Source organism: Brassica napus, chromosome A3 (assembly GCF_020379485.1).
Source record: "Brassica napus cultivar Da-Ae chromosome A3, Da-Ae, whole genome shotgun sequence".
In the NCBI taxonomy this organism is placed as follows: domain Eukaryota; kingdom Viridiplantae; phylum Streptophyta; class Magnoliopsida; order Brassicales; family Brassicaceae; genus Brassica; species Brassica napus.
The window spans coordinates 27,672,098-27,685,432 of NC_063436.1; the positions used below are offsets into that span (position 1 = coordinate 27,672,098).

Sequence of the window (13,335 nt, forward strand, 5' to 3'; positions counted from 1 at the left end):
TTGTGCATATCAAGTAACCATCAAATAGCCAACATCCAAATAATAATCGATAAAAATGTAAAAATGTAGAACTTCATCCTATAGGCCTCTGGCATGTGATCTTGTTGTGCCCTCCTGTGCCACATCTGCTGCACTTGTGGGACTGAGATTTAGATCCAGGAACCCCAAACTCGCCAACGGATCTCTTTCTCTTTGTAGGAGGGCGTCCACTTTTCTTTTTGGTAGCTGGAGGTGGGCAAGACAGTTCATCAATATTCTCTGGATAGGTGGACGTTGACAACTCTCCACCAGGATGTATGCTTTCAGCATAAGCTTTAGCCCACGTTTCTGTCAAGTGAGAAGCATCAACAAAACGGTTTTCATCTCTCTTGATATGCTTAGCAGCAGCGATGGCATGGATGCAGGGGATCTTGTCAATGTCGAAAACATTACATGTGCAATGCCGCTTCTCCAAGTCAACAACAAACTTCATTGTTTCATCCTTCACCTCAAACTCGCTTCGATCAACTTGATACACATTCAACAACATTGCGGCCCCTAACCTAGATACCAATTTCTGCACAACTTTTGGAGTAACCAGGTGCTTATGTTTCGCAGCCGCTTCGCGTCGCTCAAAAAACCAAGTGGTCATCGTCAATCTGATAGTTTCAAGGAGAGAGATAATGGGCAACTCACGAGGCATCTTCAACATAGAATTGAGAGACTCTGCAATGTTGGTAGTCATGATATTATACCTGTTCGCAGGCGCATAGCTTCGTGCCCACTTCCTAAAATCAGACTCTTCCAGATACTTAGCCAATTCAGGACATTTATCCTTTATGTCCTTGAAGATTAACCAGAACTCGTGACACGTATAGGCATCAGCAGCGCTTTCCACCAGAGGTAGCAACCCAGTCTTCGCATATGTAGGAGTGATGTTGCGGAGCAGATGGATCCTGCAAATTCCATGGTGAGATAAGGGATATACATCCTCCAACGCTGAAGAAATGGAGTTAGCCCTGTCTGATACAAAAACAAGATCCGAAGCGTCCGGGATCTTCTGGCTCAAACCTCTAAAGAACCATTTCCAAGAGGCGCCGTTTTCTGCGTCAACCACTGCAAAGGCGAGAGGATATAGATGATAATTCCCATCTTGAGCACAAGCTGCCAATAAAGTCCCATTGAATTTTCCCTTCAGAAATGTACCATCTACTGCAATAACTCTCCTCATCAATGAGAATCCCCTTATCGATGGACCAAAAGCCACAAATGCATACTTGAACTTTCCTGCAGCATCAACATGTTGATAAGTCAAGGAACCAGGGTTTGTTTCTGTGATTTTATACAACCACCTAGACAAATTGTAATAGCTGTCTTCAGGAGTCCCTCTAACCAAAATCTGAGCTTCTTCTCTCACTCTCCAAGCTTGTTTGTAATTGATGTGAACACCATGCAGCATCCTGACCTGTTCAATGATCTGTTTCGGTTTGAGACCTTCCTTTTTTTCTCCATAATTGCTGGAAATCAAAGAACCCAACAACTTTGCAGATGCTTGTCTGTGGTTGGCTTTCCTGTGTGTTGTATCGCATGTATGCTCATGAACATACTTTTTAACAACGAAAAAATCTGAAACAGGTAGCTTGATAGCACGCATCCTCCACGTGCAATTTTCATCAACACAACTCAAAAGCACTCTTGACTTGTTAGAAGAGACAGTCTTGTACTCAAACTTCCACTCTAAAGCCCATTTCTTCATCCTCAACATCAACTCTCTCTTTGTCTTAAAATAGCTATTCACCTTAATATCGCCAGCTACTCTCGTGTTTGGTGAAAGTCCAATATGGACAGGGCTAAAATCCGGAAGAGCATTCAGAGGAACTGTAGAAACACCTTCATATAGAAGACTCTGCAAAAGTCAAGTAGTTCTCTAAGGCATAATACTTGATTATGAAGCATATCATGCAAACACAAACAGAAAAAGGGAATTAGGGACAATGTACCTGTTTTTCACTCTGCACAGTAGAAAGAATCACTGGATTGGCATTCAATGGAACAGTAGAAGCAAATGTATCAGAAGCTTGAATGTTACAGCTAGCTGAATCAGTACTAAAATCCGGAAGATCATTCAGAGGAACTGTAGAAACACCTTCATATAGAAAACTCTGCAAAAGTCAAGTAGTTCTGTAAGGCATAATACTTGATTATGAAGCATATCATGCAAACACAAACAGAAAAAGGGAATTAAGGACAATGTACCTGTTTTTCACTCTGCACAGTAGAAAGAAGCGCTGGATTGGCATTCAATGGAACAGTAGAAGCAAATGTATCAGAAGCTTGAGTGTTACAGCTAGCTGGATCAGTACTAACCTGCAAAAGTCAAGTAGTTCTGTAAGGCATAATACTTGGTTATGAAGCATATCCTGAAAAGTCTAAGTAAGAAAAAAATCATACAAACCTTAACACACAAACGACAGGTTCCATCAAATGCTCTAGTCTTGGAAATGAAAGTTCTGAGCTGACGAGTATTACCTATCGAGAGTGGGGGGAAACTTTCAATAATACATTTCTTATCCAATGAAAAACCATAACTCAAACTGATTTCTTCCTCTTTAACACTAAAATCTTCAGAGACAATCTTCATCAAATCTTCATACAGTAGATCTTCTTCTATGGAAATGATTGATGCATTCCTCTTCAAATCAACAAGAAACTCCCACTGGAGAGATTCTTTTGAGATCCATTGTCCACAGATGCACAAAACTTCCATTGTTCTACAAAATCAACTTCAATTCATCAACAAATGAATAATATATAACAAAACCTAGATAATGTATAACAAAATGAAATGATTCAAACCTTAATCAAATCAGACACACGAGAGAGAGAATGAGATGAATAGACGTAGAAACGACAGATCAATTGAGAAACGACGACGACAACGATAAATAAACGGAGAGACGACGACGACGGATCAACGGAGAGGCGAAGACGACGACGGAGAGACGACGACGACGGAGAGACGACGACGACAACAACGGAGAGACGACGACGGAGAGACAACGACGACAACGCCGGAGAGACGACGACGAAGAAAGACAGCGATGAGGAGAAGAAGAAGCGATGAAACGAGGACGGCCACAATTGATTTCAAATTTTTTTTTTAAATTAGTTAAAGAAGAGGGCATAAGGGTAAATTGCCCCTTTAATGAAACCTATTTTTGTGACTTCTGATCCTGAGTGCTAGTTTGGGGAGGAAAACTTGGTTTAGTGTTCTTTGTGTCATTTTCTCAATCATTTATGTCAGATTATTCGTCCCTTTTAATGCCACATCTATGTTTCCAACTAGGCCTGGGATTTTTATCCATAACCGAATATCCGAACCGGAACCGACCCGAAATGGACCGGTTCGGTTTTGGTCCTAGACAATTTATCCGATGGATATTAATGTTGATTATCCATGGGTATCGGTTCGGTTTCGGTTTTTACCCGAAACCGAACGGGTACCCGTTTAACCCGAATTCTATGCTTAAAAAACATAGATTTGTATCTTCTAAGGATCGAACTTGGGTTGGATAGGTAAAGCAACAACTGTAATACCACTAGACTACTTCAACTTTGTTGTATTTAATACATGTTACTAATATATGTACGATTTCTATTTATTTTTCCTTTAAAAAATAAAATAAATAAATAAATAACTGGTATATAATTATTTTATTTTGCAAATATTTATATAATTCACTTTAAAAATGGGTATCCGGAACCGATCCGAAACCAGTAGTACCCGATCCGAAACCCAAACCGAAATCTATTAAATACCCATTGGGTATAGAATTCATTTATCCGAAAAACCCGGTCCCGATCGGTTCCTATCCGAACCCGAACCGAATATCCGAAGTCCCAGCCCTATTTCCAACCAATGTAAAAAATAATGAAACCATGTTCACATACAATGATCTTGATTCTTGAAAAAGAGGCAGAAGTCAATATAAGTTATGGATACAATGTGACGATGCCAAATTATTCAAGTGTAGAAAAACAAACTTGTTCGATGCCATGAAACAAACTCGATTAAATGACGAACAATGATATTGGTAGCGATATATAAATAGACTTATGTACTGAGTGGGAGATCACCCTAAACTATATTATAAAATGTGAGACTTTATGACCTTATTCAAAAAAAAAGTGCTTCATTTCCCCGCTCTCTCTTTTTTTTCACTCGGAAAAAAAGTGTCAAGTCAACAAATTCTACCGGAATTCACGCTGTCGTCAAAATCGAGACTCACGAGAAACTTTTTTCTTTGGCCCTTCTTGTTTTGATAATTTACAGTTAAACCCAAAACTTTAGAATATGCAGAATCATCTTCTTGATTTTATCCCAAACTTTCGATGAAACATTCCAAACCTACTCATAATTGCACAAAGGTCGCTCATCTTTGTATTGCTTTCACAAAACTTCATAAGTTGCAGAAATAAACTTCTAACTTCACCCCAATCTTTCAATTGTGCAATTTTGAACCCTGTTATATGCAATAACACATGTAAATGCAATATATACACCTAATATGCAATCTAAATTATCAATTTGTTGTGTCGAGGAGGAGTTTAGAAAGTTTGGTGCAGCTGATACATTTAAGATTCCCGGTGATGTTTGATATCTTTTTGTTTCTATAAGATAAATAAAAATTCGAAAACATAAATTTTAAAGTTGCTTATATATATTTTACTAATATAATTATCAATTTTTTAAAAGACTAAATAAGTTTGTTGAACTAATATATGTTTAAAATAATTGTCAATATCTTAATGAAATTTTAGTTTGTCAAAAAATTATGCTTCCTTTTTTATGCCAGTTCTATGTTTCCCACCAATGTAAAAAAAAATGAAACCAAGCTCCCACACAAAGATCTTGAATAAGAGGAAAAAGACAATATAAATTCTGGATACTATGTGATGGTGCTAACTTGTTGAAGTGCAGAGAAATAAAATTGTATGATGCCATAAAACAAACTTGATGATCAAATAGGACATCTATAAATCAGCAACACACACACATAAAAAATGATAACAATATACTAATGGAAATTTAGGGGGAATCATGTCCGGTAGATATAAATAGTCTGATGTGTGGAGTGGGAGATCACAAAAACTGTCTCCATCCAAATGCCAATGAGCGAAACCCTAATCTAAAACCTAAAACGTGACCCCTCTATGACCTTATTCAAAAGTAAGGTCTCATGGGACAAGAAGCAGAAGAAGTAGACGAGCATTGTGGAAAATGAGAACTGTCCAAATCATCCCAAAGAGGACTTTCAGGACCCCATCCCGCTGTAACAGCATTCAACCATGCCTCAGCCATCCCATCCTCCACAACACCATCACTCACTGCTTCTTCCTTGCTCTCCAAGTTAACCTCGTATGGCTGCGGCGCCTCGGATTGTTTCTGATCCAACGAGCTTGAGGCATCAGTTTCATCAAGCGGCTCAATTTCCTTATTAACATAATGCTCTGGAAAATTAAGTGTGGCACTATGACCCCTCAATATAAAAGCTTGACGGTCATAAGCCATGGCAGCTTCTTCAGCTGTATCAAAGGTACCAAGCCAGAGACGCGCTCTGCTCCGTGGCTTGCGTATCTCTGCGACCCATTTTCCCCACTGACGTTGTCTTACTCCTCTGTACAGCTTTGTTGCGCTGTACGGCTGAACACTTTCTTGGCTCAGATTCAATGTGCCGCTCCAATACTGCTGCTGCGGCTGTTGAGGACTAAACGAGATCATTTGGTTCTGGCCTTGCATTGTCTGGTCGTGTTGTTGAACGTATCCGAAGTGCTGCTGTTGTTGATTTTGAATGGTCGGATCGAGAGTAAAAGGGAAATAGGGTTTAGATCGATGATCAGTATCTCTCATCTTCTTGATAGATCTTGGGGACGAAGAAGCTTCCCCAAAATAAGGATCGGTATTCTTACCTTTGGTGATACAAAGATTCAGCTCCTCGTCAAAGTCCATCTCTGTGATCACACTTGTTTTTACCAAAACAGAGAACAAAAAGAAAACCTTGACGAGAAAGAGAATATAGTGTTTGCTTTTGTGTCTATTTACAACAGAGAGGGATGACTCCATGGTCTTTATATATGAGAGTTAGTTATAAAATATCTCAGCTTTCGGTCTATCTCATCTTTTTGGTGTTACTAGAATGATTCCTTTGCTTTCACTCTAATTCATATTTTAAAAAATTAGCCTATAAAAAAGAGAGACGTTGACACATAAAAACACAACACGGAGGATACAAAACCATTAACGTCCGTGCAACTATGTGGCAGTCTCTGTTTTTTGGACGGTGAATACATTCATTCATCTAAATGCGACAAGTCGGAAGCTCTAAATGATAAGATTAGTATAATCAATAATCAAGAGATCACAGGAGGTTAATGCAAATTGAAACGATGATGGTGGTTTTGGTAATGGTCGGCTAGTCGCGGCTAAGGATAACATCCCCACAAGAATTACCATTTTTATGTCTAACTTATTAATTCGACCCTATAAATTATTTATTTATTTATTTACTTGATTATATAATATTCACTCCTCCGGGTCGGTGATTGGTCAAACCCAGCTTTCACTTTTTATGATATTTTGTTCTTTTCTCCCCCTCTGAAAGATACTCGCAAAACCGACCAAGTCCTTCTTCATCTTTCTTCTTTTTGGTAGTAAACACCGACCAAGTTTGAAAAAATAGATTTTCAAGTTTGTAACTTATTTCAACATGTTATCTTACGTGCATAAATATATATTCTTGATATGTTCATCAGAACTTATAGTTGCAGATGGTTTGAAATATAGAGAGATGTCATGTCGAAATCAAATTTTTTTTTTTTTGGAATCTATAGTTGTTATAGGAAGCTTTTAGTTGAGAATTATAAGTTAATAAAAGGTGGAAGTGTAGTGGTAGAAAAATCCGAAACTTGAGGCAAACTTGTCTTTCTTTTACTTTCATCAAAAACACTTTTATTGCTTGTTGTAATAATATTTTACACTTTAGCTCTATAAGAAGCTTAGTAATTAGGCAATTCAATTAGTGCTAGTCTAGCCTTTAATCCCTATTAGCAAGAATGCTGCCACGATTTGGACTTTGTATACAAGCAAAATCACCAGAACCGGCGTTTATACAAAACAGAAAAGCCATAAAACATTAGAAGATAATAAAATGTATTATGCCCATAATCTACCGTACACACCCAAAACCAAATCTAAGATGAAAACATTTTGAAGAAAAAGTCAGTGCATGTTGTTTTCTAAGACTTCCAAATGTTGTTCAACGTTATTGATATCTCTAGCTACTCTTAAACACACAAAACTAAATAGATTGTTAACCAAGACTCAATCTAAAAACACTATGCTGTTATTAGAGATGATAAGGAGTAGTGGTGAAGTAGGTGAAGTCATGGTGGTGGACCCTTAGCTGCTTTAGCCAAGAATCTGCTACGCTCAAAAGGCAAAGCAATCTATCATTGTCCCATAGTCTCCCTTGCGTTTTGTAGGTGGCCATCCCAAATGCACCAACACTTATTCTTTCCCTCTTCTCTTTCTGCACATCTATTACAATGACACAAAATAAAAAAAAAGCAATGAATGTACTATATAAAATTACACATTCAAGGGGTAAGTGAAAACTCCACCTTGAAAAGATGAAGAAAGTGTGTGGTAAGTGAGGAAGCAAGTAGACAAGTCCTTTATGCTTCGGTTCATGGGGATGCGATAGATTGGATACCTATAACGTAACCAACATCATAACCATTTTTACTAACGTTGATCTTAATTTTTCTTTCTGTAACCACACAAAATAATAAAACATGTGCTAAAAAAGAGGCAGACCAAGCAACAGCCATCCAACTCGCAGGAGACAGATCAACACTCCTCAATGACCTCAAGCCTGCATGTCTTTCTCCCAACCCTTTGATCTGAAAGTAGACATATTATTTTTCTAAAATGATAAACTATTACATGCCACACTAGGAGATATAGGAGAAGAGCAAACCTTATCCATGAGAGGGGCTCGAGAATAAGGAGTACATCTCTCGAAATACTGCAAGTAAGAGTAACCGAGACGATCGAGAGGTTCTTGATGATCCACTCCTTCCTCTGACGAAGACCATCCTTCCCATCTCCATTCCTCGCTACACGTCTCGCTCCCTGAGTCCCCAGACTCAGTCTCCTCCCTCAATAATCATCATGGCAGCAACATCTTAGATGTGTTTATGTTTTTTTCTGAAAATGGCCTTAAGAGAATGTTACCTTAGGGCAATAAGAGCAGAATGAGAAGTGAAAATCTGGATAGCAGAGAGGTAAGGAACGTAGTATTGGACCAATGTCTCGCCTGTTTCAGACAAGATGGGAACACCTGCACCGTATGCGCTCCACTCGTCGAAACAATCCCAAAAATCACTTAACCTGAAATACTCAACGCTCTCGCTCTCCGAAGGGTACCATAGACGATTCAGGTTCTTGATCTGTGTCTGTCAAACATCATCCAAACACACAACTTTTAGATCATGTAACTCAGAGAGTTTATTAAGGAAGAAGATGACGTTGGACGTGAAAGCGTGGAACCTTTGGGAGAGAAAGCGAAGGGACGACTGGTGTTGTGCAGCGAAGGAAACGGTCCAGGTTGGATTCGTTTTCATAACACATCATTTTCGAAGAAAACAAACAAAAAAAGAAACTCAACACAGAAAAAAACAGAGAAGAGGTAAGAGAGAGTCTTGTGGATTTCTCTTTCCCTGACGCGTTTCAAAGAGCTAAACTTTCGGACAAAAGTGTGTTTCTTTTTGTAATGAGTTTGCTTTATAGGACGAGCGTTTGAGACTTTCACGGCAATGTCAGAAAAACAGAGAGATCCAGGGAAGACTCTGTTTTAATTGAAAGGTTATGCTACTTTTGAAAAGAGAGTTGTGAAAGAAAATAGGTTATATATAAGTTTATGTAACCAAACTCTATCAATGTGACTCGTTCTTCTGAAGCAGGAGGATGCATTGGTAGATTTACCTGTCCCTCTCACAACTCTCCACCTTCTCCATTTATTTTCATTTTTTTTTTTGGTTTCTCCGGATAAGACTGAGTTTGTTTTGGTAATTGCCTTGTTGTATAGTCCGTGAACAAGACCTAGAAAAAAACTCTGCTTGAGATGTCATCTTCCACAAGCCAAAAGTCTCCTACGCTTACATCTTGAAAGACGAGAAACCATATCGATCACATTTTACTTAAAAACAAGAGAAGAATCTAGGTTAATCAATCAAATTATAATTTTGTTTTTATAATTCATATGGTGAAGAAATAATCATTTAACAAAAGAAAGGACATGTGTGACAGGATCAGTCGGCTAATGTTGTTAATTATTTACAGTACAAGTTTGACCTATTCAAATAGTACGACATGGGGATGATAAACAGACGGAAAGACTTTGGTTAGGTTTCTTTCTAATTAAAATACACCGCTACTCACGTAAATCATGTAATAAATAAACAAACTAATATAAAAAATAAGATTTGATCGGAGAATGAAACTATAGTCTATAGAAATGGTCAAAAATTGAAGGTTGCATTATGTTTTTGTTTACCAACTTTGAAAAAACAAACAGAAAGAAAAAAAGAAGTGATCAAACTCTTTGGACGCCGTCGTCTCTCCCATTTAAATCTTCAGAATCACAACTTGCTTTCGAGAAGAAGAAGAGATACTGACTAAAAAGCCCATCAAGTTATTTACACATTCCTCAAGATAATTATTTTAAACTAAAAGATTATTTTTAAAATATATGTTTTACATTTTTATGTAATTTTTTATACAATTTACAATTTTAAACCAAACTTTAGAAAAACAAGTGCACTTAGTCAAATACTATTGATTTATGGAATATAGTAAAACAGAAAACAATATGTCTATAATCAAAAAATTTTAATATATTTTTAACATGTATAAACCAAAAAATACATCATTTAAAAACAAATAGAGTTTTAATTAGGCATTTGTGACTGATCATGCACTTATGACTTGTCTCACCGCCAATGTAAAGATGTCACCAGACTTTGTAGGCTCTTTTTGGCAAATAAAGCACTTGTTAATGTTCGTTTAATGTACACATAATTAGCTTGAACCATTTCACTCTATAAAAGAACCTACACTTTCTATTCCTCACTCCCTCCACAAACCAACAAACATTCAATGCCAACTTTATCCTCCACTAGTAAGACAACAATGGGTTCTCCTCTGCAAACACTGATTGCCACAGTGGCTATGCTAAGCCTGCTTATCGGATGTGCAGAGAAAGTGAGTGGAATGCGTTACATTCCCAACTTCTTCACTACCGGTGAGACAAAACACTCAGAGTTTCTTGTGAGCATTGCACCCCAACCATCTGGTCTGATCCCTAGACTAGGAAGATTCTTGCTGCCACCTCAACCTAAAAGGCCATTCCATCCTTACCACGATCCAATTGCTGCTGCTCCAGCCTCTTCTTGTGGAATCCCTAGTAATTTTGCCCCACACCCTGGATATGGAGCTTCCGGTCCAAGCTCTAGAGAAGATGAAGTTCCACCAGTGCCACAACCACTTGAACCCATCAACAAATAAGCATTTGCTACATGCAAAAGGGTTTACAACCTTGGTATTGTCAGTTTCCTTCCATCATATATAGTCATATATTTGTTCTATCTCTCAAGATAAGATATATAATGTATAATAAAGAATCAAGAGCATTTGCTTATACGCTATTCTAAACATAATAAAAATGTTTCCAAAACAAAGTTGATCAATTCAGATTTCGCCTTCGAGTTTCGTTCTCTTTCTCTACTTCCCACACTCTAGAGCACCATAAAAACAAAGAACGTTCACCACATAATATTAGGATAAGTCTTAACTATATTTAGATAATCATGGATCTATTCTAGTCCTTATCGTTATAGGCTTACTCTCTTGTATAAATACTCAGCGTTTGCTATTCTAATAAGACAACACAAATACTTCTTTAAACGATTATATGGTATCAGAGCAAAAAGATCCATAAACCCTAATTTTTCTTCTACTCCAAGAAACATGGCGGACACTACGTCTTCCTTGTCTTCTACAAATACATCTTCTTCTAATAATACTGCTCCTTCGGGAATATACTATCTACATCCTTCAGATAATCCTGGAGCTTTAATCACATCGGTTTTGCTCAAAGGAGATAATTATACAGAATGGGCTACCGAACTCTCCAACTCGATTCAAGCAAAGCAAAAATTAGGTTTCATCAAAGGAACACTTCCAAAGCCTTCTACGGAACCGGATCTCTCTCGATGGCTAGCTACAAACTCAATGATCATCGGTTGGATTAGAACATCTATAGATCCGAAGATCCGTTCTACTGTGACGTTTGTACCAGACGTTCATAAATTATGGGATAATCTTCAACGTCGGTTTTCCGTTAAGAACGGAGTTCGTATTCATCTACTTCGTGACGAGATTAATACATGCCAACAGGATGGTCAGTCGGTGATTGAATATTTTGGCCGCCTTGCGAAACTCTGGGAAGAACTAGACAATCTCAAAACTCCTCGGTTGTGTTCGTGTGAAGCGGCATCAGAAATAGAGAAAGAAAGAGAAGAAATACGCGTTCATAAATTCCTTTTTGGCCTCGACGAATCACGGTTTCGAAACATTCGATCACAGATCATAGATGAGGATCCTTTACCAGATTTAAACAATGTCTACTCTAGAGTAATTCGAGAAGAGCAACATAATAATTCTGCACGGTCTAAAGATGTGAAAACAGAGGCAATTGGTTTTCATACTCACACCGATACACCTCCGGTTGACTCTCTTCACTCTGCAGCCGTGACAAATCGCTTCCGTGATCCTAACAGAACTTGTACGCATTGCTCTCGAAAAGGACATGAAAAGTCCGAATGTTTTCTACTTCACGGGTTTCCTGACTGGTGGTATGAACAGAAGAATACCTCATCTTCAGGAGGTTCTTCCTCTGGTTCGTCTCAGCGCGGTCGAGGAGGAAGGTATTCTAACAACGGTAACCGTGGCCGTGGACGCTCCAATTCAGCTAGAGCGGTTTCAAACAATACAACTTCAACCAATTCAGCAAATCACCTAAATGATTCAGCAATTCAACTTCCTTTTTGTTTTTAAATATGAAAAAGATTTGAACCAAAAAAAAAAAAAAATATATATATATATATATATATATATATGAAAAAGACAAGTCTTTATGTATGTACTTTATAACAGAACAGTGTCTTCTGTCTGATTTGCCTTTGCTTTTACTATATGAAAGATCCGCACAGATTTGATTAATATTGTTACGTTCCAGAATTTACAAATCAAAAAGGTGGAAAATCAAAATGAATCAATCAAAGCATCAGTTAATGGAATTAGAGAGTGAGATCAGAGAAAGATGAAGCATTCCATCAACACACAAGGCTCCCTCACAGCTACATCTTCTTCCTTCCTTCTTTACCTCAACAGCTAATTTCTTCACCTTCACCTCTGCTCCGTCCTTCTCCAGAGCTGCTTCACGCTTCTTCATGGGGCTTCTTCTTGCGGAACTAGGTCCACGAGTTGCCGGAGAACGTGAACGACGCCTTGGACCTTCTAGCAACCCGCTTCGCGGGAGAGGACTCGGGTCCACATTTCGCGGGTTGTGTGTAGGGGTTTGGTTGGTTATATGGTCTCTCTCGGACTAACCTGGGACGGAGCTTCCCCTGAGGCGAGTGCCGTCCTCCTGGAGATCTGGAGATTCTTTCAGATATGTTGCGGCGAGAGAAAGAAGAAGAAGAAGAAGAAGAAGAAGAAGAAGAAGAAGGAGGAGGAGGATGTCGGTGGAGTTTGCTGATAGCGTCGTCTTCGAGGATGGAAGCAGCAGTAGCAGTAGTGGCGGTGGAGAAACTGTGAGAGACGCTGCAAATGTCGGACTTGTTGTGAGAGATCTCTGGAGTCGGGAACGACGGAGGAGGGTGCTGAGCTTCTGAGTCTGAGACTTCGGGTGGGGACAGGCGGAGCTGTGACTTTCAAGCAGCATCCCATTTCTTTCTCTACTTTTCTAATGCTTTCACACTCACTCTCCCTCTTGAGATACGTGTTATCCTTGATGGGCCGGTTTGTACAGGTTGGCCCGTGCCTACTCTGGGCTCCCTTTATTCCTTCTTATAGCTCCGACGAATCCAATCTTTGTCTCATTGATACTATCGAGACAAAAAGAACAGTTCTTTTGTTCCTCGTTGTAAAAGAAAAATCAAAATTCCATGCTGGTGGACAATATCTTGCTTGATGGTGACCCCTCGTTTCTGAGACATTTCAACACACAACAG

The 13,335-nt window shown here is 38.6% G+C and overlaps 4 protein-coding genes and 1 pseudogene across 4 annotated transcripts; 1 reads left to right on the forward strand and 4 right to left on the reverse strand.

The window, feature by feature from the left end:
• Positions 1 to 73: 73 nt before the first annotated feature.
• LOC106393189 lies at positions 74 to 2,746 on the reverse strand. The gene is made up of 3 exons (XM_022691940.2): positions 2,509 to 2,746; positions 2,069 to 2,125; positions 74 to 1,869 (listed from the first exon to the last, which is right to left on the reverse strand). Exons 1-3 carry the CDS (start codon positions 2,744 to 2,746, stop codon positions 74 to 76), a joined length of 2,091 nt encoding a protein of 696 aa, XP_022547661.2.
• A 2,209-nt stretch (positions 2,747 to 4,955) lies between these two features.
• LOC125590554 (ethylene-responsive transcription factor ERF054-like) lies at positions 4,956 to 6,103 on the reverse strand. The gene has a single exon (XM_048764151.1). The coding sequence runs from the start codon at positions 6,101 to 6,103 to the stop codon at positions 5,204 to 5,206; it is 900 nt and encodes a 299-aa protein (XP_048620108.1). The 3' UTR covers positions 4,956 to 5,203.
• LOC125590556 lies at positions 4,956 to 9,534 on the reverse strand. The gene is made up of 6 exons (XM_048764155.1): positions 8,591 to 9,534; positions 8,276 to 8,496; positions 8,019 to 8,199; positions 7,856 to 7,941; positions 7,660 to 7,751; positions 4,956 to 7,576 (listed from the first exon to the last, which is right to left on the reverse strand). The coding sequence occupies exons 1-6, from the start codon at positions 8,672 to 8,674 to the stop codon at positions 7,386 to 7,388; spliced, it is 855 nt and encodes a 284-aa protein (XP_048620112.1). The 5' UTR covers positions 8,675 to 9,534; the 3' UTR covers positions 4,956 to 7,385.
• Positions 9,535 to 9,899: 365 nt separating this feature from the next.
• LOC111214718 (putative cell wall protein) lies at positions 9,900 to 10,779 on the forward strand. The gene has a single exon (XM_022717745.2). The coding sequence runs from the start codon at positions 10,199 to 10,201 to the stop codon at positions 10,604 to 10,606; it is 408 nt and encodes a 135-aa protein (XP_022573466.2). The 5' UTR covers positions 9,900 to 10,198; the 3' UTR covers positions 10,607 to 10,779.
• A 1,463-nt stretch (positions 10,780 to 12,242) lies between these two features.
• Positions 12,243 to 13,035, reverse strand: LOC111214500 (annotated as a pseudogene).
• Between the last annotated feature and the right edge of the window lie 300 nt (positions 13,036 to 13,335).

What these genes read in the sequence shown, in the direction of transcription:
- LOC125590554 (XM_048764151.1), bottom strand. Translation starts at nt 6,103, where the DNA reads ATGGAGTCATCCCTCTCTGTTGTAAATAGACACAAAAGCAAACACTAT.
- LOC125590556 (XM_048764155.1), bottom strand. Translation starts at nt 8,674, where the DNA reads ATGATGTGTTATGAAAACGAATCCAACCTGGACCGTTTCCTTCGCTGC. An exon ending in GAGCCCCTCTCATGGATAAG is followed by an intron (nt 7,942 to 8,018) that starts GTTTGCTCTTCT and finishes GTCTACTTTCAG; the next exon opens with ATCAAAGGGTTGGGAGAAAG. An exon ending in AGTTGGATGGCTGTTGCTTG is followed by an intron (nt 7,752 to 7,855) that starts GTCTGCCTCTTT and finishes GTTACGTTATAG; the next exon opens with GTATCCAATCTATCGCATCC.
- LOC111214718 (XM_022717745.2), top strand. Translation starts at nt 10,199, where the DNA reads ATGCCAACTTTATCCTCCACTAGTAAGACAACAATGGGTTCTCCTCTG.
- LOC106393189 (XM_022691940.2), bottom strand. Translation starts at nt 2,746, where the DNA reads ATGGAAGTTTTGTGCATCTGTGGACAATGGATCTCAAAAGAATCTCTC. An exon ending in TTTCCCCCCACTCTCGATAG is followed by an intron (nt 2,126 to 2,508) that starts GTAATACTCGTC and finishes TTCTATATGAAG; the next exon opens with GTGTTTCTACAGTTCCTCTG. An exon ending in TAGTACTGATTCAGCTAGCT is followed by an intron (nt 1,870 to 2,068) that starts GTAACATTCAAG and finishes TTCTATATGAAG; the next exon opens with GTGTTTCTACAGTTCCTCTG.